The sequence below is a fragment of the Podarcis gaigeae genome, assembly GCF_964106915.1.
Source record: "Podarcis gaigeae genome assembly, chromosome: 1".
In the NCBI taxonomy this organism is placed as follows: Eukaryota; Metazoa; Chordata; class Lepidosauria; order Squamata; family Lacertidae; genus Podarcis; species Podarcis gaigeae.
The window spans coordinates 134,344,877-134,371,014 of NC_139678.1; the positions used below are offsets into that span (position 1 = coordinate 134,344,877).

A 26,138-nucleotide genomic window follows, 5' to 3' on the forward strand; every position below is an offset into this window, starting at 1 on the left:
CCGGCTATGGCCGGGGAGGGCAAGGTATAAATAAAATTTATATTTATTTTATCATCATCATCATCATTTCTAGGCATGTGAGAAACACCAGGGCTACTGCTGCCTACTGCGCTGAAATAATCATCATTTGTGAAATGGCAATGATTACCACTAGTGTGCGTGTTGAATATGACAAGTACAATAAACCTAGGAAGTGAAGACATCTCAGAGGCAGGTGACTGTGTGCAGAGAGTGCAAGGTCATTATCAAAATCTATACTATATATTGGGTCTCCAATTCCAGAAAACATTTCATATATTCATGCACCACCTGCTTTCTTTGGCACTCAAAGGGACATACATAGATCCCTTAGATCTACCGTATTTTTCGCTCTATAACACGCACCAGACCATAACACGCACGTAGTTTTTAGAGGAGGAAAACAAAAAATATATATATTCTAAATGAAATAGTGGATATATGATTTTTGTGGTTCATGCTGTGGCCACAGACATGTGATCTGACAGTGAGTTTGGAATAGCCCAATGCAAAAATCCTGAGGATCCATGTGGATCCATGCTTTGTAACTAGAGAGAGAAGGAAGGGGAACCATGGATCCTCTGCTCACGACTGCAGCAGATCCCCCCGCCACCCGCAGGCATTCGCTCCATAACACGCACAGACATTTCCCCTTACTTTCTAGGAGGAAAAAAGTGAGTGTTATGGTGCAAAAAATACGGTAATTATCTTTACATAGTACCATTTTGATAATTTTTAGATGGGCATCAGCATTTTCTTTCCCCATAAGAGACTCTTGCTTCAAAAAGAGAAGAATGATGGAAAGGACACAGATGTAAATCAAAGCAGAAGAGTTTAGTATATAATCCAGCTAACAGATGACTCACAGATAAGGAAGAATGTGTAAATAGAGGGTTGTCTTCCAGATACAACAATGAATCCCCCCCCCCACTTTATTTGAACTCTTGAATTAAGGCTTCTTAAAAAGCAGGCTTTTGATCCTAAAAGCAATGCTTTATGTAACAAGTTCAGCTTTCCCCCCTTCAGATCCTGTTCCTTCACCCACTCAACTATTTCTATAATTAATCTTGAAAGAAACTTGAGAAATTGGAAGAAAAGCCTCCTTGTTTTCAAACAATGAGTGATGTTGAGAAGGGTACCCTACAGGATTTAGCCCCCAATCCTAGTGGAATCATTAAAAGAGCAAATAAGGCAGGTGTAGAAATAACTGTGAATAAGAATGGACGGGTCAGTCTAATTCCAGTCTGCACCTATTTCACATGAGTTCACCCTTAAGTCCATTCTGTACCATTTCCATGTTAAGCTGCAAATTTTGTGTGGCTGGGTGTGTTAATCTGTACAAAAAATGTTTCCAAATATATATTTAATTCCTTTTTTAAAAAAGGGGTTGTCTCTTAAAATGCACATTGTAAACATACTTGATATGTCCTTTGACCCAAGAATACCAACGGGAACATTCAGAAAGTGCACGTTACTTGGGGAGGTATGCATTGGTTCATACTGGAATTCATGAAGATCAAATTCCCTAAGTATGAATAGCAAGATGAAAATACAAGCTAAACTTTCTATGCTGAAAGACCCACATAAAATTAGAATGACTCTTAAAGGAAGAATATTGGAACACATATTTTCTGAGATAGTTCCTTGCAACATGGAAATACTATGGATATACCTCATCAAGTCTCTCATGGATGCAGCCCATGTGTACAGTACCAAGGGATTGCTAAAGGACTCAAAAGTACTCTTTTCCTCCCCACTACACCCGTCTGCATACACTCATGGGAAAGCAGGTACTATGCAAGGACATTATGGTGACCAAGAAATTTGGGCACAGCTGCATTATTCCTATCCAGCCCTCGGTGCTGCTCTTTACAAAAAATGCAAGTTAACTGAGCTTTAAGCCTGAGTTACTTGGATTAAGCAGAAGGGGAGAGAGAGTCTGCCACCAGGGAGGGGCAGCAGCAGAGACCTGGCCTCCCAGCAACAGTGTCTCTACTGCAGGGGTCGGTAACCTAAGGCCACTAGTGGCCCATGGGGGTTGCTTAAGCAGCCCATGGACCCCCCCCGCCACCGCCACCCGCTCGGTTGGCTCCCGTGCACTGCACTAAACCGGCGCAGAGCAGAGCAGGGACCACCTTCCGCGATGCTGGTCGGCTTCCCATTGGCTGCAGGAAGCTCCAATGGGAGGCTGTGCACACCTCCTCCACACTGGAAATACCATTTATGCATGCGTGCGCACACACACTCCAGCCCACCGCGGCGTCTGTGGGACCGTGAACCGGCCCAAGCCACAAAAACTTTGCCGACCCCTGCTCTACTGCATACTGAGGGAGGCTGGCAGCAAGGTCCAACAGAGCTACTCCCACCAGTGCCCTAGCCATGTCCAGGCCTTACTGCTGTCCTGCCCCATCCTAGTATGCGGTAGCAATGCTGGCCATCCAGGTATGCATAAACCTCTCAATCCCCATAATTGCCGTATGCACACAGATACACTCGTATGCTGGCAGAAGGGAGCATTGCTCATAACGCAACAATTCATTTATACAAATGTATAAAATCACCATCTAATTTTGTAAATAAGTGGACAAATATTCACAAAACAGGTGGTCTGTAAGAACAGAAACTTCACATGGACAAGTATTCTTTGGATAAATTAGGACATCAACCCTAAAAAGGAAATCTTCCAAATGTGATCTCCATTAACGTTTACAATGTTATATTCACTTCTTTAAATGCCTTTCTTTCTCTCTTTAGGTTTAAAGCATAGTAGAGGTCAACATAAAAGACAGGATGAGCTTTACTCAAGAGAAAAACACCTGAATTACTTAAACATTGCAATTTACAGTAATCTTCACAGTAACTTGATCAAAATTGCCTTCCTCATTATTCACGTACCACTAGGTGTATCACTGAGATCACCTGTCCTGCTGTCACTTACTTTCTTTTCCTTTCTCTTTGTTTTTAAGTTGCTGCAGCTTCTGTTCTCTATGCTGCTTCTCTAACTCTTGTTCCTGCCGATGCTTTTCCAACTTTCTCTGGTGTTCCAAGAGCTCCTGCTGATGTTTCATTGCCAGAATCTCCTGTTGCTGCTGTTGGGCAAAAAAAAAAAAGAGGTGTGTGTAAAGTAAATGCACACAATCTTTGCCCTTTAAAGTTGCCATCTCCTAAGCAGCAGTCAGAATAAAACTGTTAAAAGTGAGAAAAGAATGTTCCAATTCCACACAAGGAAACAGAGGAGGGAGCACAGCAATAATTTTGAATTTTGCAATTGTGCACTAGATCAGGGGTAAAAAACCTTTCTGGTCTGGTAGGCCATATATTTATTGTCACACAAACCCTGCGGGTCAACTTTGACAGTTGGGCAGAACAACTCACCTGTCAATCACCCGGTATCATAATGACATCAAGTGATTAATATGTGTCAAAGTTCTTTGCACAGAGCTTCCCAAACACCTAAGAATCAACTGGGGAAACACTGAGCCCAGAGGCTTGCAAAGCACAGTGCTTCCCACATGCTCAAAAAGCAGCTAATTGCTGGTGCTTGGGAAGAGCTGTGCAACAGGGCTTTGCATGCACTGCCCCTTTAAGATCACGCCCTGCCATTGCCTGCCCCACAGAGCACAGTGCAGCAGCTCAGCCAAAGCTTAGCTTAATGTGTTGTTTGAGCTCAGAACAGCAGTTAAGATTTCTCCTTTTTCACCACAATCTGTAACAATAGGACAAAGCTTGGCTACAGATAGTAAGGAAGAGGTTCCTTAAGGAAGTTTAGAGAACACGTTAAATCACACCTTGGCTTAGCTGTTTGTCCACACTGGACATAAACTCAAGTGAACCAGCACATTCCAACTGTCATGGTAAGTCACATTCCGGCTGACTGTTACATGTGAAACAGGCCTATGATTAGAACTGTAAGAGGGATTGATTGATTGATTGATTGATTGATTGATGACAATTTATATGCCACTCAATTATCGTTGGCTCTAAGGGGTTTACTGGTAATTCAATACAATAAAGATTTAAAACAGTTAAAAATATAAAATCAGAACTGAGTTAAAATGCTTGCTGGTTGTTGTTTTTTAGTAAAAAATTAAAAGTGCTGGTGTCAGGTGCTGGCGACAGTCTGTTTCCAACTCAAAGCATCACTCCTGGAGTTCACCAGATTTTAACAGTGGAAATAACTACAAACTACAACAGTACATAATTTTGTGAATTGCCAACAAGGATCAAGGACTGTTAGTGTTTTGACTAGCAGTGTACAGAAAATCAACAAAAGATACTCTTGTCTTTTGTTTGGTTTTAAATACACACATACATGGCCATTACATGAGAGATACAATGACCCAATTCACACATAACCGTAAACTATAAGCCGTGGCTTCCTGTGAACATGCAGGGTGCTGGTGTATGCTGCTCATTCACACACACCCGTCTCCTCCCTGTGTCATGCAGAGAACAAACAACCAGAGTTTGTTCTTGGTTTGCTGCTTGTGTTGAATTTGTAGAGAAACAAACTACAAGTTCACACATAAAGCTAAGCCAGTGCTCAGGTCTGTATCCTTCCAGCATGACACAGGGAGGAGAGTGGTGGGAGTGAAGGAGCAGCAGACATGAGCCCGCAGGAAGCTCATGGGAAGCCATGGCTCATCTTAGGCTATAGTTTGCCACTGATCCAATATATACCTAGGTACACATGTTATGTTTCTTGAGCATCTAAAGTGATTATATAAAGACAACTGTTTAACACACATGAGCCACTGCTTGGGAGACTTTGTTCCAACTCAAACTGAATTCTCGCCACTCACCTTTATGTGTTCATGTAGTTGAGCTTCATGCTGACGAGAGAGCTGTTCATGTTGTCTCTGAAATTCTGCTATGAGGATCTGTCTCTGGATCTGCTGCTTTTGTTTGAGGGCCAACAATTCCTGTTGAAGCTGCTGCTCACGCAATGTAGGTTCTGCAACTGGCATAGAGAACTGATGGTCCAAACGGAGATCCATAGGGACTACAGATGGTGCCACTTGCAAAGGTAGTGTTGTGGTCACATCAACTGCAAAACCCCAAAGGCAAGGTTAGCTCATCTCCAATTATTATTACGATTTTTACACAGTATTTATTAGGGGTTTTTTTATCCCACTTGTCCTTCCAAACAACCCAAGGGCAGTCTTACATAATCAATGTTAGAAATAGAAAATCCGAACAATTAAAATATACTTCCAAATCGTCAAAAATAATTTCAAAGCTGCTAAAACAGTCTGACAGAGGTCACCACCCTTCAAGCGATACTCACTGGCATTGGTACCAGCAGCGACTCCACCACCAATCACAAGGCCTGCAATGGCTGGTATTAAAGGAGGCAGTTTTTAAAGTACTTGGATCCCAATTGGTTTAGGGCCTTTACACCAGTACCAACATCTTGATTTTGGCCCTGTTGCTCACTAGCAGACAATGCAGTGCTTGTAAAACCAATGGCACTGTGCTACCCCGCTTACAAACCTGACAACTACATTCTGCACTAGCTACAACTTCAGGACAGTCTTCAAGGGTAGTCCACATAGAATACATTGCAATAGTCTAAACAGGGAGTCACCAAAGAATGGACTGCTGAACCCAGGCTCTCTCTGTCTCAGAACAACTCTAGTTCCTGTGTGAGTGCCTGGAGGATGGATTGTGGCTAACTGATTGAGGTTGAATCATGACAAGACAGAATAATTGTTTTTGGGGGGCGGGCAGGTGTGGGGGACTCCCTGGTCCTGAATGGGGTAACGGTGCCACTGAAGGACCAGGTGCAAAGCCTGGGAGTCATTTTGGACTCACAGCTGTCCATGGAGGCACAGGTCAATTCTGTGTCCAGGGCAGCTGTCTACCAGCTCCATCTGGTAACCAGGCTGAGACCCTACCTGTCCGCAGACTGTCTCGCCAGTGTGGTGAATGCTCTGGTTATCTTCCGCTTGGACTACTGCAACGCACTCTACGTGGGGCTACTTTTGAAGGTGATCCGGAAAATACAACTAATCCAGAATGTGACAGCTAGACTGGTGACTGGGAGTGGCCGCCGACACCATATAACACTAGTCTTGAAAGACCTACATTGGCTCCCAGTACATTTCTGAGCACAATTCAAAGTGTTGGTGCTGACCTTTAAAGCCCTAAACGGCCTCGGTCCAGTATACCTGAAGGAGCATCTCCATCCACGTCATTCATCACGAACAATGAGGTCCAACGACAAGGGCCATCTGGCGGTTCCCTCGCTGTGAGAAGCGAAGTTACAGGGAATCAGGCAGAGGGCCTTCTCGGTAGTGGCACCCACCCTGTGGAACACCCTCCCGTCAGATGTCAAGGAAATAAACAACAAGACATCTGAAGGCAGCCCTGTTTAGGGAAGTTTTTAATGTTTGAAGTTTTATTCTATTTTTAATGTTCTGTTGCAAGCCCCCCCCCCCCCCCGAGTGGCTGGGGAAACCCAGCCAGATAGGCAGGGTAGAAATAATAAATAAAATTTATTATTATTATTATTATTATTATTATTATTATGGGTAAGGCAGGCAAAGACAGATGCCAGCATCCGTATCACTAAGACCACTTAGATTTATAACATCATATTTGGATCAAAATATAATTCCAATAGCCACACAGCTGTCCTTAAAATCTAACTCTGATCAGCCACATGAACAATGGCAAGGATGATGGGCGTTGCACTTCAAAAACAACTGAATGTTAACTACCTTTGCTCAAGTCAGTTAACCACAAAGAACCATTTAAGTTAGTAAGTTCAAAACAAAAACACTTTTGGAAGCTTTTTTGGTGCTACCATATTTCAGTTACAAAGAAGGAGAAAAGCAGAATATATTAGTCTTTCCTTCCTACAATGAATAGTAACTTACAATTTAACAAAAGCTCTCATGATAACTTCAATATATAACTATACAGATATTTTGAACATATGCAGATTAAATGTGAATGAATTGATCGTTTAGAAGGTAGATAATCAAATTATGACGTTATTTAATTAATTTACAAGCCTTCCTTTGGGAGTCTTGTATATACCATATTTTTTACTGATGTTAGCTGTTTTAGGAAACAATATTTGTCTGAAAAGCAGGATGTAAATAAATAAATAAGAACTGATTTGAAACAAGACAATGGACAGAAAAAAGCTTTGATTCCTGACATCTCTACTCGCAAGTCAGCGCTAGTCAAGAAGAAGGATGCACAAGAAACAAGAAGTTGGACATGTCTGCATATAAGGATCTGAAATATTTTATTTTTATTATTTATTGAATTTATATACCGCCCTATTCCCGGAGGTCTCAGAGCAGTTCACAAAACAGCACAAAAGAGCCACATTTTAAAAGGGTATAGGATGTCAATCAAATCAACCAAAAACCTGATTAAAAAGAAACATTTTTGCCTGGTGCTTAAAGATGTATAATGAAGGCGCCAGGCGAACTTCCCTGGGGAGAGCATTCCACAGACAGGGAGCCACTGCAGAGAAGGCCTGTTCTTGTGTTGCCACCCTCTGGACCTCTCAAGGAGGAGGCACACGAAGAAGGGCCTCAGAAGATGATCTCGGGGTCCGGGTAGGTTCATATGGAAATAGGAGATCCTTGAAGTATTGCGGTCCTGAGCCATTTAAGGCTTTACAGGTCAAAAGCAGCACTTTGAATTGGGCCCAGAAACTAACTGGTAGCCACTGCAGTTGGACCAGGATCGGTATAATATGCTCAAACCATCTTCCTCCGGTGAGCAACCTGGCTGCTGAATTCTCCACCAGCTGAAATTTCCAAACCATCTTCAGAGGCAGCCCTAAGTATAACACACTGCAGTATTCTAACCCTGAGGCTACCAGAGCATAGACGTAGTTAGGCTATCCATGTCCAGAAACGGACGTAGCTGGGCCACCAGCCGAAGCTGATGGAAGGCACTCTGGGCCACTGAGGCCACCTGAGCCTCGAGCGACAGCAAAGGATCCAGGAGGACCCCCAGGCTACGAACCTGATCCTTCAGAGGAAGTGTAACCCCATCAAGACCAGGCGACCTCCCAGCCATTTTTCTTGAAGCTTGTATCTATTTTATTCTGGGTTGTTTTATTTGATGTTTAATGAACTGAACTGAAATGAAATGAAATGAAATGAAATGAATAATAATAATAATATTTCTTTAAATTTATTATTTCTTTAAAATACAGAAATGAAATCATAGAATCATAGAGCTCAAAGAGACCCACGGGTCATCTTGTCCATGGGTAGGCAAACTAAGGCCCAGGGGCCAGATCCGGCCCAACTGCCTTCTCAATCCAGCCTGCAGACAGTAATCAGCATGTTTTTACATGAGTAGAATGTGTCCTTTTATTTAAAATGCATCTCTGGGTTAATTGTGGGGCCTGCCTGGTGTTTTTACATTAGCAGAATGTGTGCTTTTATTTAAAATGCATCTCTGGGTTAATTGTGGGGCCTGCCTGGTGTTTTTACATTAGCAGAATGTGTGCTTTTATTTAAAATGCATCTCTGGGTTATTTGTGGGGCATAAAAATTTGTTCATTTCCTCTCCAAATATAGTCCAGCCCACCACATGGTCTGAGGGACAGTGGACCGGCTGAAAAAGGTTGCTGACCCCGGGGCCACTTGGGGGCGCATCAGAAGATGGCTGACAATAACATCTCTCCGACCCACACGAGGTAATCTGGAGGCTGTGATGAGAGTAAATAGCCTCCCTACCCCCCCCCCCGGATTGTGGGGTGGGACTGCCCTTGCCTGCTGTGCCCTATACCACCCCCGAATTTGTGGGGATGGGGGCACTAGGCACAATGCTCTCCTGTGGGATTTCGGCGCTCCTGGACGCCGTCTCTGATCCGCGCCACTAGCTGCAAGAACTATAAAGAAACAATTTGGATGACGCGAATGCACATGTTTCAAGGAAGAAGGGGGAGTAAAGACTGCTAACAGAAGAGATCTCTGATAAAACAAGAAGAGTCGAAGGAGCAAGTATAAATCACGAGAAGATATGCCAAGACTCGGTATGGCAAAGGGACTGATGGGGGAGGGGGAAAAATCTTACTTTCTTTCTTATATGTGATTAAACATGAACCTCCCCCCACCCAAGTCAGAAATGTCGTTTTAAGGACTTAAGCTATGGATTTAAGGCTGTGTGGAGATAAACTTTCGAACCAAAGCATGTTTTGAGAAGAGCGTGGAATGTATAAGGGCTTTGGAATGACACAGTTAAAAGTGCCGTCGCCATATTGGGAAGTTCTGTCGGAGGACTTAAGTCTGAGAGGAGAAATAGAGAAATAGAGCTGTTTTTATATTGTGAGTGAAACTCCTCAGTGGGACTTAAGAACGACAGTTCTGTAATTAATGATGGAAAGAGCGCTGTTATCTATGAAGGCGATGATATATGGAAACCATCTCAATTTGAGGATTGGAAGAACGGAAAAATTCACACAGGATTATTATTGGTGTTTATCGACTTAAGGAAACTGTCAGAAGAGATCATAAAGAAAAAAGAGAAAATATATGAACAAGAGGTGATGTGGAAACAGCAAGATAAGACTGGATAGAATTATGAACTTTGTTTGGACTGATTTGGACATTAACGCAGTAGCAAGAAGATGATCAGAATCCCCCTTCGGATCTTGAAATATGGGTCCCCTCAACAAAATTTTAAATTCGGCTTTGTAATTCGGAATTTATGTGATGTGATTTGATTTGATTGGCCGGTTAATAAAAATTATTTTTTTAAAAAAGAAAGAAAAAAGTTTCTGACCCCTGTATTTGAAGATGGCTATCATATCTCCTCTCAGTCTCCTCTTTTCCAAGCTAGACATACCCAGCTCCTTCAACTGTTCCTCAAAAGGCTTGGTTTCCAGACCCTTGATTTCTCCTCTGCACACATTCTAGCTTGTCAACATCCTTCTTCAACTGTGGTGCCCAGAATTAGACACCATATTCCAGGTGTGGTCTGACCAAGGCAGAAGAGAGTAGGACTATTACTTCCCTTGATCTGGACACTAGACTTTGGTTGACACAGCCTAGAATAGCAGTGACTTTTTTTGCTGCTGCATCACACTGTTGACGCATGATAAGCTTGTGGTCTACCAAGACCTCTAGATCCTTTTCACATGTAAGACAGGTGTCCCCAATCCTATATTTGTGCATCTGGTTCTTCCTGCCTAAGTGCAGAACCTTACATTTGTCCCTATTGAAATTCATTTTGTTAGCTTGGGCGCCGTTCTCCAATCTGTTGAAGTCATTTTGAATTCTGATTCTGTCTTCTACTGAATTAGCTACCCCTCCCAGTTTGGTGTCATCTGCAAATTTGATGAGCATCTCCTAAATTCCTTCATCCAAGTAATTTATAAAGACATTGAACAACAACGGGACCAGGACAGAAGCTTGTGGCACCCCACTTGTCACTTTTTCCTAGGATTATGAGGAACCACTAATGACCACTCTTTGGGTTTGGTCCACCAACCAGCTACAAATCCACCTTACAGTTACCTCATTTAACTCACATTTTACCAGCTTCCTCGCAAGATTATCATGGGGGACTTTGTCAAAAAGCCTTACTGAAATCAAGATACACTATGTCCACACCATTCCCCTGATTCGCCAAGTTTGTTACTCCATACAAAAACAAAACAAAAAAAGAGATCTGACTGGTTTGTCATGACTTATTTTTGAGAAATCTATGCTGGGTCTTAATAATCACGAGATCTGGTTAATATCTGATTTTCAACATTGTGATATATCACCATCTAAACATCACAATATTTTGATATATCACGATATCTGAAATAAGACTGAAGCGATATAGAAGTGAAGGTGGGAATGTCCTGGCAACTGCTAAAACCTATCAGTCTAATTCTAATACTGATAAATTTTTACTTACTCTTAACATATTGTTACAACTGCTATGTTACAGTACTACTGTAACGATAAAGTTTAAATTATCACATTTTCTCTAAAATTTAAGCTGTAAAATTTAATCAGTAACACAGATATCAAAGGTAAGGTGAGAGAATGTTCCCTAAAAAATTAATTACATTACAAAAGAAGTAAAAGGCCAATTCAGTGTCACTTTTAGTTATTCAAGTATAATTCACTATTGAGTATAAAAGGTAAAAGGTAAATGACCCCTGCACAGTTAAGTCCAGTCAAAGGCAACTATGGGGTGCAGCGCTCATCTCACTTCAGGCCAAAGAAGCCAGTGTTCGTCCACAGACAGCTTTCTGAGTCATGTGGCCAGCATGACTAAACCGCTTCTGGTGCAATGGAACACCGTGACAAAAACCAGAGTGCACAGAAACGCTGTTTACCTTGCCACTGCCACAGTGCCTATTTATCTACTGGCACTGGTATGTTTTCGAACTGCTAAGTTGGCAGAAGCTGGGACAGAGCAATGGGAGCTCACACTGTCACACAGATTTGAACTGCCAACCTTGCAATCGGCAAGCCCAAGAGGCTCAGTGGTTTAGACTACATCCCACAACCCCAGTTATTTGATTGATAGTTAATTTTCTTTTCTAAACCAAGCCAAAGTAGAAAGAATGGAATGGATAAATTTTAACAGAACAAAATATTTCTAAACAATTTATATTTTTATTGCCAGGAAAAATTGCATCTCTTTTATAAACCAGGCCAAAGCAGAAAGAATGGATAAAATTTTACAGAACAAAAAATTATTAAATGAAATTTATAATTTTTTTGCAATGAAAATCTGCATTCCGGCATTCTCTGGCAATAGAGATGTCATTTGTCTTTGAAGAACATTGCCAGCAGTGCTGAACACACTTTCAGATGGCACACTTGCTATGTTTTTGGATAGCCAAAATTTTCTTTGCAAGCACCTTCAACTTTGGGAAGGATGCCTCATGTCCCATATCAGAGGGCATTCATCAATGTCCTCTGTTGGCATCTGTGGGTTGCTTCTGCCCCAAAAGAAAGGCACATACAAAAAACACAGGGGGGTCCCCCCTTTTATTCTGAGACGACTTGCAAGCCAACTTGGTATCCCTCCCCCTTGCAGCAGCATAGTGCAAGCAACTTGGAAGGGAGAGAGAGAGAGAGCGCGTAGCTAAAAAAGAAGTTCCTTGGAAGGGTACCGCCACAGAGAGAGAAGCTCATCACTGGAGCAAGGAAGGAAAAGGGTTAGCACAGAGGAGGCAGGGGAGACTCTAGAGATGGTTTCTGAAAGATCTGTTTTTCCATCAGGCTGCACTTTTTGCTCAACCTTTTGTAGCTATTTGTAGCAATAACCTGTTCTCAAAGAGGCCGCAGTTATTTGCAGCAGCCTGTTCTCAAAGAGACAGAGATTTTTAGAGGATCATTTTTTCTCAACCTGTAGCTATTTGTAGCAATGGCAGGGGAGAGCCGACCAGTTCTCAAAGAGGCAGAAATTTTTACAGGCAGCTGTTTTTGCTCAGCCTATTGCAGCTACAGTCATACCTCGGGATGAATACGCTTTGGATTAGGCAAATTCAGGTTGCGCTCCGTGGCAACCCAGAAGTAACGGAGCGCGTTACTTCTGGGTTTCGCCGCGCGCGCATGTGCAGACCGTCAAAATGATGTCACGCGCACGCGCAGAAGTGCCAAAACATGACCCACACATGCGCAGACACGGGTTACGTTCGCTTCAGGATGCGAACGGGGCTCCGGAACGGATCCCATTCGCATCCCGAGGTAGTGATGATGGGGAGAGCTAACCTGTTCTCAAAGATGTGATTTTTGCAGCAGCCAGCTGGCATGGAAGAGCTGACTAAGGCAGCGTTAGCAAGGGCTGACGGTGGAATTATCTGTTCTGGGACCTTTCCTGGTACTGAGGTCAAGTTCACCTGTCAGTAGTTACCTGGGTCTTCATTTCCCCCCTTTTTGAAAATGGGGACATTTGCTCACCTCCAGTCTGCAGGGTCCTCACCTGTTTCCAAGAATTCTCAAAGATCATAGACAAAGGCTCTGAGATTACATCCGCAAGCTCCTTTACAACCCTTGGATGCAGCTCCTCAGGCCCTGGAGATTTGAATTCATTTAAGTAGCTAGGTCTTCCCTTACTACCTCTTTTCCTATATTGAGCTGCAGCTCCCTCCTTACATCATTTATTTTGTTATCACCAGGTTGTGCATCACCTTTCTTTTGAGTGAAGACAAAGGCAAAGTAGATGTTGAGTAGTTCCGCCTTCTCTTTGTCACTCAACCACATTTCTCCATCTTTTCCACACAGAGGACCTACCACTTGCTTGTTCTTTCTCTTCCTTCGGACACAGCCAAAGAACCTTTTTTATTATTATTTTCAACCTCTCTTGTAAGCCTGAGCTCATTCTGAGTTTTAGCCAGCCTGACTTTCCCCCTGCAACTGTAGGCTACTCGTGTATACTCCTCCTTTGTGATTTCCCCTTTCTTCCATTTCTTATACATGCCCTTCTTAACTCTCAGCTCCTCTGCAAAGCTCCTTTTACGGCCACACCCGTTTCCTTAGAAACAGTAGCACCTCGGCTTACGTTACCCTCAGGTAATGTAAACTTCGGGTTGCAAAAGCAGCAACCCAGAAGTGTTTCGCCGCATGCGAATGTGCAGAAGCGGTCCTTCCAGTTGCGGAAACCTCGGGATCCAACCGGAGCTCTGGAACGGATCCCATCTGCAACCGGAGGTACCACTGTACACTTAAAAACATAAAACCAGAGTATTTTTGTATCATTGCCCCAGCCCACTGAAGAGAATGAGAGCCCATATCCTATTGATTTCACGCTTCACTCACCTTCTCTAGATTAGAGCTCAGAAGTGCCACGAAAGCTCCCCAATTTGAAAACAGATGTGTAGTTCATTCAATATGAAACTGCATTTTGTCATTTCCGAATTTCTATACTGATATAAAGAATCAGCAACTCAATGCCTCTCCATTAGCAAGCGTCTCAAATTTGCCCTGTAGAATGAGCTTTATTACACTGTGGCAGAGCCACCTCTGAAGAAAACCTACACATTTTACCTATTTAGTTGCTACAAATAATATCTACCTCAAATGCCTTCAGTATTAGACAAGCGTGCCAGCTGCAGAGCTCATCAACATCATTCCCATTCATTGTATTCACAGACTGGTGCGTCAAACATGACTCATACTACTTCAGTCACAAAAAACTATCAGACATGCCACAACTTCCAAACAGAAGCAATGAGTGCCTCTGACCCACAGTACTCTTCGGGAAACAATAAAACCTTCTCTACTTAATGAACATGTCAGCCAAACAGAAAAAGCCTGTATTGTCATGAATATTTTATGGTGAACTAGAAAATTGCTTTTAACAGCTATGTCTTCACAACATATTAGTATGATCAGATTCATGACGTCTACAAAAAAAGTATACAAAGGCTATATTCAGAGTTTTAATGAGAAATGCCAAAGGCACAAATTAGGTTTAAATTATGAATAGGTTGTATTCTTGAAGTCCAGTCTTTTCAACACCACAAAAGAATATTATACAGATTTTCAATGATTGTGCTACTTTTTATTATAGATAGATCACTGTCTTAGTTATCATTTTTACACCAAGTTAAAACATGTATACTGAGAAATTAAATTTTTCCAAAGATTGCCTATGTAAAAAACGAACCTCCAAGACATTTTACTTATGACTATAAAGTGTAAAATGAAAATGTATTTTTAGTGAATTTGTTTTACACACACACACACACACACACACACACACACACACACAGAGTTCACTCTGACAATGCTCATACATTTTTAAATCTAAACTTTTAAAATTATGGTCAAATAAAATATATTCCATCATACCTGTAACCCACTGCCTGCAAATAAGTATGTGTGTGTGAATTCACAATATATATTTTCCACCCTTAAAAAGGTGCTTAAAAAACACATTAAAATCCCCGCCAAAGAAATCAAGGCAACACTTGCAGATGCTCTGCTTGGGCAAAGGGGCTTTTAAAATCCACCTTCCAAACAGCAGCCTCTAGAAAAACCTCCTCCCAATAACACCCCCTTAGCTAGCAACCCATAAAGTACAGGGGACTCTTGCTGGAAGGAAACTTTGCCCCTCCCTCTCTATGCGAGGGAAAGTGCTTTCTCCTTGCTAATGGTGGCAACACATGAAAGATTCAGCACTCCACTGAATTAACACACAATATGTGAGGAACACAACTATCTAACCAACATTTTGAATTTATTGTTATTTTAGTCTACCAGAAACCTAGTCTCTGAACGTGAACCCACCAACATAGTTTCTCACGCTATTTCCAGTGTGTATCAATGTGCAATGATCATCTTGAGTATCTTAAACTATTTCAGACACTAAAATCCTTGCACAAGAACTCAACATATATTTTACAAGTCCTTCAGAATTTTAGATCAGGTTAATGGCTGCCAAACAATATTTTCATCTGAGAAAAATGTAGCATGTGATTTGGGTATGCCCAACGTATATCAAATGGAAATTATAATAAATTCAAAGGAACATTCAAACAAATGCTGTTAATTCTCAAGAATATATTAGCACAAAGGCACTTAAACAGACTAGCAATTCACTTAGAGAATGAAACCCCCAGAATCCATTTAAAAATTATCTCTAAAATTGTTCACTGAGCATCATTTTTCTTCTGCTCAATATTTGTCACAAATACATGCTTAACAGTGTTATTGCTAAGAAGATTGCACTGTATATGCATGGCACTCTATTCACAGTCCACACTTCAGTAAATGTCAAAATTTGCTGAAACACTAAGAGACAGTGAGATCATAGCTATTTATAGAAACAAGCTTCTGCAGTATCTGACTGCAGTGCCAAGATACAGGAATGATATTTTTATTGAAGCTGTAGTAGAACATACCTCAACATGGAATAATAGCAAGCTATAGCTAATGATCAACAGATATTTGTCCATTCTGTTTTAAAAGCCTTTTTAGTCACAAATAATTATAATATGTTGGACACTATGAAGCTAGACTAAGGATTCAAACCAGAAGATAAAAATCAAGCAGAACTTGAAAATGTAACGTATAAGTAATATGGCTTATATATTGCAAACCATATTCAAACTGGAAGTCCTTCACAGTAAGACACTAGGATGAGCTCAGCACAGACATTATGTGCTAGTCTCTCAACGCTGATAAGGCGATCTGGAACATGTTCCCAAGTTAGAATAATAGAACTACAGAATTGTAGAGTTGGAAGGGACCTCGGTATCTATGTAGGAATCTCAAATAAGCATCCATGACAGAGGGCCATCTAATCTCTGCTTAAAAACCTCCAATGTCTGCCACCTCTTGTGTGAGTCTGTTTCACAGTTGAACAGGTCTTAATGTCAGAAAATGCAGTTCTTTCTCCAAACTATGAGACTCTTCCCTGTGGTTTTTTTTTGGGGGGGTGGAGGTGGGATAGGCAGAGAGGTAACCATGGTCAGGATTACATGTACACCAAATTTATCTCCAAAAACAGAATCTGATGGAGAAATTCAAGCCTAAAAGGGAGACACAATACAGTTCCTCCCTTCTGTAATAGGAATTCTGAGGTCTTAGATATATGTTAAATGTTCATAAGTGTACCAACCAAGCACGTACATAGATCAGCACAGGAAGACCGACCTGGAACCATTTTGATTCCCAAACTGACCAAATATTTTCTCTGCAAGGTCAAAGGAAAATGGAAAAGCCTCCCCATAGTCTTTTCCTTCACAAATCCTGTCTTAAGGGTATGTCTGTGTTTAAATAGGGTGTGAGTCTGTGACCTGGCCCAGGAACTAAGTATTTATCTCTACAAAAGACTGGCCAGGCTCCCCAGGCAATCCAATCAAGTAACCTGCCAGACAAGAGATAAACAACAACAGGAGAAAAACAATATTCAAATTTCTGTTTTAGACCACCTTTTCTGTGATGTAGGTGTGGTGTATCTGCAGGTGGTCTTAGGTTACACCCCTTATGTGATGTATGTATTATGTTTCTGGGTGTGGGCTTGATCTACAGGGTGGCAATTTCAAAAGTCTTTATAAGGCCTTACGCGCCATTGTTCTGGGTTCCTCCTCCTCTCCTGCGGGTGAGGAGAGCACCCTATTGCAACAGATCAATAAAGATCATGTTTACTAGCTGCTTTGCTTCTCAATATTCTCTGGTTGGCCTCTGTTATTTTCTCCTACCTATGTAGGGACTCTATATGGGCTCTTGGATACCCCATAAGGGGAAAAGGGCAGATTTTTGTTTACAACACTTCCAATCAGGGTTACAAGATTGGGAGCACTATGCTTCATTCACATGTCATGCAAAAACGTGGTTTAGCACAATGAATGAACAGGAATGAGCCTCAGCAACCCTTAGGCTTCTACATTCCCCCACCCCAGTCAGGATGCTTTCGGAAGCTTTTGCTTTCAGTTTTGGTTAACCACAGCTTGCCATGCCATCCAGACCCAGAACTGTGCTTAAAATTAACTACAATGAATGGAATGGTTTGAAGATGCTTCTTTTAAGCAAAGCCTGGTGAACATTAACCAGTTTATCACTCCCACACTACCTCCAGCCACACACAAAGAGGAATCCAAAAGCCCAAAGCACAACCAAGAGCTGGTTCATGAATAAATATAAATCACTGTTTAGCACGACATGCAGTTTAGAATAAACCCGAGCAAGCCTCAGGCTTGTTTGCTCCCCCCCTTCTTTTGCTGCACAACTGGGAAAGTGACTTCTGGAATTTCATTCAATTTCCACAACCTCTTAGATCACACTTTATAAACAAACTGGATGCTTGATTATACAAGCTTCATAACCCATGGTTTAACAATGATTTGCTGTGAAACAAACCAGAGTTTGTTTTAAACCATGCTCTCTGGCTGCTGCAGAAAAAACACACGATGATTCATGAAGCATGAGAGTGCCAGACTCCTGCCCCCCAAATGGCTTGTACAAAACCAGAGTGTGCTTTATAATAATGACTCTCTAGAGAAGGCTCTCAGCGATTGGCACACAGTAAATGAAGAGTAAGCCAGAACAGGCATCAGGCCACAAAGGCCTTTAAAGTAACAGTGTTCAGGTGGGGAGATGTTCCTGACCCAAAGCTTATCTTTTCCTTCTTTGGCTACTCGGTATGTACTATTGCCCATCCACCAATACCAGACACAAAATAGTACCAAATGTGCCCTTTGGGGACATTAAAAACATGGAGAGGCATATAAATTCTAGCTAGTTCCATGAATTGATTATCTAGAGCAGTGGTAAGCAATATACTGCCTTCCATATGTTCTGGACTACAACTTCCATCATTGCTAACCTTTGGCCATGATGATAGGAATTGTGCTCCAGAATACCTGGAAGGCCCTAGGTTGCCTATCCCTATCTAGATCCCTCACAGCCAGCTTTCAGAACTTGATTTGGAGGATGCCTTTCACAGGGAGACCATAAGGATTCCAACTGAGCGTTCTCAGTAGTGTTACCCCAGTTGTGGATTCCTCTTCTTAGCCCTCTTCTCCCTTCTGAGTAACCTTTCCTAATCTGGTTAAATCTCCCCCCCCCCCACACACACACACGTGATTCTCATTATGACTGACCCTATGCTGCTATTGCCTTAACAGCAGTGGCAGGAGTGGTGAGAATTTTCCATTAGAGCTGTGAGAGTGGGAGGAAAGGTCTAACATTTCCCTCTCTGCAATTCCTCTTTTGCTGCTTAGTTGACTGGGGAACAGGTAAGCATAGTGAAAACGAGGCTGGACTACGAAAATAAATTAATTTGTATCTGGAGGCCCCCCCCCATTTCCTGTGGAAGGGTGGGAGGGTATTTTGTGGGCCATGTAACATTAAGCAGTGGGCCAGTGTTGGCCAGGGGAGTGGGGTGAACTGCACACTTCTGAATGAGAAATAGAAAAAAAATGTTATGTATCTTGGAGACTATGTGTACAGATCAGAATATGTGCATCCTACCTGGAGAACCAATGGAATGCAGGCAAGGTATGTACATTTCCATGGCCTGTGTGAGATTATTAATGGCTGGAGAATGCAGAAAAGTTAGTCAATATATGCACATTCCCCAATGCCTGATGAAGACCAGGAAATGACCAGGAGATGTACACAATTCCCCGGGTTATGAACACAGTCTCTATAAGGCTAGGAGAATTTGCAGGGACCACTTGTTATACACATTAGCAACTTAACATACATATGAAATTCCCCTTAACTTACATATGTAATTATGCTTCCTTTCCCCACAGATGTGCAAACACAAAGAAATGTTCAATAAATCTATTGTATATAGAGTATGAGAGCTGTATATGTGTGTGGATGTGACAGAGTGATGGAGATTGATAATATTTATACAATCAACTCAATATTCAAAAACCTGGCCATCCTTTTAGTTACCAAATATCATTCCATCCTATTTTCCTATACAAATTAATTATAGGTTAGTACCAATCAACAGCATCACATATAATCAAGCAGATTACAATGATAACATATATATAACAACTGCAGCATAGGCCAAGATTATAAATACAACCATTATCTCAATACTATTTTAATTAGCTTGAATAAATTCTGCAATTAATATCTAACCCATATCTATTCCATTCTAGCTCATAATATTCTTTCTTTACCATGTTATTCAAATAACCTAACACCACAAATAGATCTAATGATATTATATAACTTAATATTACCTATAATGGATAGTTAACCTTTTTCCAAAAAAAGTTAATTTCTGTCGTATCTACGCATTCCAAAGAATAATCACCATTTCATAAACCCAGGGACAGGCATATAAAGAAATCAGCCCTAACAGACAGAAAGGACCCATATTTACACAGATGAGGCATCAACATAAAACTCAAAGGCTGATATAAAAATTAGTAAAACAACAACAACAATCTTTATTACGGTCCAGAGACCCAACAAAAATTAGTAAAACTGTTTGGCCTCAGCTTTGCTTTGTTTACTTCCTTCAATATCCTTCCCGTTTCCATTGTTAAGTATTATTTTTCCATAGTTGACATTAAATATTACAAATAATCTATGCTCCAAATGATTCCAAAAGTATCAAGTTACAGATCTCCTCCCACCCCTTACAGAATGTTATGTATACCTCTCACATATGGCATAATATTAAGCAGCTTTATCTCTTACCAGAACTTGGCATATGGTTTACTCTGGCTGGATTTAACAATTCTACTGGCTGGTCCCTGCCAGAAAGTCCATCTGAAAAAAGAGAGAAACCCACCTAGTGTTAGTAGCTCCAGCAGGTTAAAGTTCACCAGAGGGTCTGAAGACATGACCTGATGAAAAAATAGAGGCAAAGAAACTGAGCTACGATTCTCAATATATATATATAGTTTTCAGGTATAAGTACAATTTACATTACAATATATTTTGTTTCAGTACTCAACTGTATTGAACTAAATTTTATGTAAGAACATGGTTGTTCACAGTGTGTTTATATTACTGGCATTCTGTACCTTGCATTTAAATTGTAAGCAACTGTTGTAGCCTATGAGACCTAATACAATACAAATTGATCATTCTAACAGTTTGGTTAAGTTATTGGTAAATGATTTGTAGAAACGTTAGTAAGTTCATACTTAATAAGAAGTTGCAGAAGAAGCTATTACAGAGTTACCGGTAATAAAAACACACTGCACAAAGTAATGAACAATTCTGAGAATTTTGGGTTCCTTTTTATTAAGTGCATGAAATGAAACTACAATCTGGAATTGTTTGGGGGCTTTTCACTGCTATTATAATACAAAATACAGATTGTAGAATATTTATATATATATATATATATATATATATATATTTCTTATAAATCCTTATTGTATATTAAATAGTCCAATACAGGAATTAAATTAAATTAAATTGTAAAAAAAGACAAAATAGGTTTTTCAACACACAACTGAGATTTCAAGAAGACAATGTTTTAAGAAAGGTTTACTTTAAATGGTATAAGCAGAAATTCATGTTGTCAAAGCACTTTCCTGATTATAATTTTTCTAGGTCACTGTGCCCCTGGGTCAGGAGCTGCCACGGCCGGCCACCACAGCTGAGAAAAGTGGAGGGCAGCATTGCTGCAACTCTCCTCTCTCTGCCCCCGGGGGGGGGGGGGTCAGGCTGGACACAGGAGTAGAGCTGCAGCTGGCAGCGTTGGGCCCAGGAGGGAGCCTGTTGTTGGTGGCACCTGGTCATGCCCCCTCAAAAAAAAATATGCCCGAGGCCACAGTCCCCACAGCTCCCACACACACTACGCCATTGACCCACGTCACGCTGATCTTTTCGGGATGCTGAAAAGATAAGTGTAAAGTCGGCTTTCCAAGAAGGTCCTGCCCATCAGCTGGCATCACTAGTAGCATAAGCAGATGGGCAGGTGGGCATGGTTTGGAGGAATGGCTTTACAGGCCAAATTGGACTCCCCCCCCCCCCCCGGTGGGCCCAGACTGGCCCACAGGCCAGACGTTCCCACCTACAATGTATAGCCATACACGATTTCCTCAGGAACGGAAAGCTATTTCCAGCTGCTACGACTATCTGATCATCCAGATATAAAGCTGAATCTAGCACACCCCTAAGCTGCAAACCTGATTTTTCAAGTTGAGTACTACCCCCTTCAACTCCTAATCCACAGTCTCCCTCCCTCCTGACCAGGAATACATCTGTCTTGTACTGAGCTTCACAATGAGAACCTTGAAGCACCAGTTCAGAACCCCATTTTACCACATCTCACATATAATTTAGTAAAGAAAAACAACACACTGGGTCTAACTAGAGAGGAATAAGTTATATCATTGTAGCTGAAAATGATACTCCCCAACTAAAAAAAGTAGAGAAAAAGTCAGCAAATACAACATTCTGAATGCAAATCACATTTCTATTTCTACAGTCATTGGCCAACAGAACAGTTGTAAAGGTCAGGAGTGTACAGTGCAGACTGGAACAGTGCAGATCATAGGACATTGAGAGATAAATTTGGCAATTGTGAGGTAAAATGTCAGAATAGTTCTTATTCAGTAGCTATTGTGCTGTGCTCTCTTTGAAAAAGATTTGACCATCTCAAGTTACTAATGGCTTCAATGACCCACTAAAGAAAAAAGAACTCTGCTAGTGGCCAGCCAGAAGAGAAGGGACCCTTCCTCCAGTTGCTAGACTTGGCCAGCAAGATACAAAACATTACACAGCAACCACCTACAATTCCCAACGACAAAGAATAATTCGGAAGAACAGAACAAGGAAAACTGAAGAGGAGGAGTTTGGATTTGATATCCTGCCTTTCACTCCCTTTAAGGAGTCTCATTCTCCTTTCCCTTCCTCCCCCCCAACAAACACTCTGTGAAGTGAGTGGGGCTGAGAGACTTCAGAGACGTGTGACTGGCCCAAGGTCACCCAGCAGCTGCATGTGGAGGAGTGGAGACTCGAACCCGGTTCCCCAGGATTACGAGCCCACCGCTCTTAACCACTACACCACACTGGCTCTGAAGGAAAAGGCAAAGAGGACAGGGTAAAATGGGGGTTCACGGAGGCTATGCTTCTTATATAGAAGGGAACCTCACAAGTCAAACTTTCTGTTTATGGTTAGCTGAACTTTCTGGTTCTCCTTCAGCATAGCATACATTTCCATTCCACCTTAAGGAACGGACATGGGATTGTTACATGTCATATGTCTGTTTACATTCCAACACAGTATGCTGGGAACTTCCGTTGTGTGTATAGCTTTTGCTTTTACTTGTTCTCTGAGACGACATGAGAGACGACATGTTTCTTTGTCCTGATTTATGATTACCAAATCTGTAGTTGTAGAATGCTTCCACAAGCCTCACACCTATTCTGTATGCGTAGTTAGATCTGCTGATAGTGTGCCGTGGCTCAGAAGCCTGGGTCGCTGATTTACGTCAGAGCAGAGGCGATAGTCTTCATAGCGGCACGGCTGGAAGGAGTTGGCCGAGCTGGGGCTAGCCAGCTGGCCTCCCGGGCCTCTGCATGCCGACAATGTCCACTGAGGGCAGGAGAACCCCTATTCACAGAACTTGTTGCAAGATCCTCCTGCCAAAGGATACTTCCACCAAAGCAGAGACTGGGTGGCATCTGACCATGGGTGCTTTAGCCAAAATTCCTGCATTGCTAGTTGGACTAGATGACCCCTGGGTCCTTTCCAACTGTACAATTCTATGATTTTCTGTACCTTGCTTTTGAGCACTGTGTACTTTGCAGTGATTGGGTGTGAAATCATCACAAATTATAACCAGGCAAAAGTTTCCTATTTTTCTCTGAGAGAGCATTTTCAGTCATTTTGGATTGTCATCTCCCAGGGCCTGACTATGAGGAGGAGTCTTTGTGTTGGGCTCCCCAGTTCTCCTTTAAGTGCACCTTACTTTTAAAATTCTTTCTTTCTTTCTTTCTTTCTCTTTCTATCTATCTATCTATCTATCTATCTATCTATCTATCTATCATCCATTCATTCATTCATTCATTCCTAGTTGTTTATTCTCTCTCCCCCCCCCCATCCCAAGGAAGACTAGGATTCACATGGATGGCGATCTCAGGATATCTAAAGTGATAATAATATGAGCCAGGATGGGCAAGGATCAAGGAGACAGGTGGTTGGTTTCACTCATCTAATAATAATAATAATAGTAATAGTAATATGGTGGCTTCCAGAAAAATATTAAAATACTGTAATACATCAAACATTAAAAGCTCCCCTAAACAGGGATGCCTTCAGATGTCTGGTAGTTGTTGTTCTCTTTGACATCTGCTGGAAGGGCGTTCCACAGGGCGGGTGCCACTACGGAGAAGGCCCTCTGCCTGGTTCCCTGTAACCTCACTTCTCACAGTGAGGGAACCGCCAGAAGACTGTAGACACTGGACCTCAGTTTCCGGGCTGAATGATGGGGGTGGAGACGCTCCTTCAGATATACTGGACCGAGGCCATTTAGGGCTTTCAGTTCCAGCCTCTCCACTTTTCAGATTGAATGGATGGGTTAACTGAAAGGAGGAAGCTGTTTGCTTTCTCCTGTCTTTTTGCCTTCTCCACCTTGGAGAATTCATTAAATGTGGTGGGGTGAAATCACAAGGCCACTCTACATATGTCCTGTAAGAGGATGTGGATGTGACCACCCCTCTATTATAATTATAAATTAAATTTCGATACCCCCCTTCATCTGAGGATCACAGGGCGGTTTACAATTTAAAGACACAAAAATACATACCACAGTAACAAACAAAAATCATAACTCACTCCCCCCCTCCCACGATTGTGGGCATGATTCCCTGAGTCCTATGGAACATCAATTTTACTCGAAGCCTGAGGACTATGTGGTCTGGGTGAACATCACCACATTCCCCCCAAAAGGCCAGAAATCCCAGCAATCTAATCTGCCTGGACAGGAGGATAGGAGAATTTTGTGTGTGTGTTTGTTCTTGTTGATGTGTGGGTGCAACAAATATTTAGTCCTGCAGGAGGGGTGTCATTTACAGAAAACAATGAGAACTGGCTTGTAGCAGGTCATCTCTTGCGAACGCAGAAATGTAAAAAGCCACACAGTTATGAATACAGCCAAAAAGTCATGTGAGGAATTAAACACGGTACTGTACTATGTTGATCCTTCCATCCAGGCAAGCATATCAGCTTCCCAGACAGAACAATCCCCCTCCTCCTTCCCCCATACACTGTTCTCAAGGGCACATGAGGTGGGAAGCCTCCATTGTGGAAGCAGAAGTCATCTGAATCCTGCTCCGTGGGACTGAGGTTGAGTACGGAAGAATAGAAGCCTTGATAATAATTAAGAAGTACTACTTTTCTATAAGCAATACTTAACAGTACACCTGCCCCAGATCTGTACTTGCAACACCACCAATACACACAAAGAACTCGTTTCCATCACATCCACGCCAGACTGCATGATTACTACTGTTATCCTTTCCTTCCTCTGTCCTGAAAGTGATGGCTTCATTTATTATTACTATTTATTAAATTTGTATACTGCCCTTCATCCGAAGATCACAACATAAAAATACAAAGTAATTCATGGATGTGGTGAGCATGTTGTCTCAAAACATGAGGAGTGTGCTTCCTTTATCCAAGATACTCATTGCCTTTCAGCTCAACTGCTGAGAAGACATTGGAACAGTGGCTTTCTAAAGGCAATTAAATGTGAGGGAAAGTGCATCCAGGCATGTAGAGCAGATGCCCTTGTCTGAGAGAACAAGATCCATTTTCTATTCATGCCAGAACATTTCCCAGTGCTCTATGCCTTTTAAAAATTTGCCTACTTGCCTGATAGACAGAGTAAGTGAAAAACTGTAATACATTTTTGTTGAAATACATGTAATACACTAAAATGTAAAGAAATTGTTCCTTCAGCAGATTCCTGAAGAACACAATATTACAGACAACCCATGCATGTTGAATGACAAAGTCACCTGCCATTATGAAAAAGTTTGAAGTACTAGCTTTACTCAAAATAATTCAACTCTTTGTCAGCAGCTGGAAGACATTATACAGCCAATGAAATTATTAAATATTAAATGAAAAGGATGCTTATCCCCATGAAACATCCCAAACAAATGCCAAAGATACAGCTGTGAAGATGACACAGTTTGGAAGCACATCTTAGTAATGTAAAGATTTGAATATACCCTCTTGGCGTGGTGCTCTGCACAGTTAGAAAAATCATTTATGAGTCTTCAGTCCAAATCCTGAAATGCTTCACATCTTCTGAAGAGTAATGGTCTCTTCCATGCCCTGAATTTGCCCAGCATCCGGCCTACCACACTGGCCAGCCAAATGCATCACAAACACAGCAGGTGGATGGCGAGAAGCAGAATACCACCATCCGTTGCTCTGGACTTGCGAGACATTTCCAAAATGCCATGCAACCAGCAATGCCCTCACTCTTCCCTCATAGTTCGAGAATAAGGAGGTGAGCAGTGTGAGAAACTCAGATACCTAAGCTACTTCCCAAATTGCCCCTTAAACCTAGGTTACAGCTATTGCAAAGCTGAAAATGAATTGTATATATTGTTAACATAATAAAATTCAAAAAGCGTAATGTGGTTTTCCCACTTTTTTAGCTTCTGTTTTGATTCCCATTGGTTATTTCAGGTGTATTTTGTGGCCTTTTGAAAAACAGAAGCAATTAATATTTCCAAAAA

The 26,138-nt window shown here is 41.7% G+C and overlaps 1 protein-coding gene across 10 annotated transcripts in view; it reads right to left on the reverse strand.

Moving 5' to 3' along the window:
* The window catches only part of HDAC4 (histone deacetylase 4), a 124,849-nt gene that overhangs the window by 65,926 nt on the left and 32,785 nt on the right, over window positions 1–26,138 (reverse strand). For 3 of the 10 annotated variants that reach the window (XM_083705658.1, XM_083705657.1, XM_083705653.1), the window contains exons 3-5: window positions 20,124–20,195; window positions 4,821–5,065; window positions 2,957–3,107 (exon numbers count right to left, since the gene is read on the reverse strand). In XM_083705658.1, coding sequence (XP_083561784.1) covers window positions 2,957–3,107; window positions 4,821–5,065; window positions 20,124–20,195 — 468 coding nt within the window. Of the gene's footprint in view, window positions 1–2,956; window positions 3,108–4,820; window positions 5,066–6,188; window positions 6,267–20,123; window positions 20,196–20,217; window positions 20,273–26,138 lie in introns of all 10 variants that reach the window. The other 7 variants (XM_083705660.1, XM_083705659.1, XM_083705661.1 and 4 more) reach the window with 3 other exon arrangements.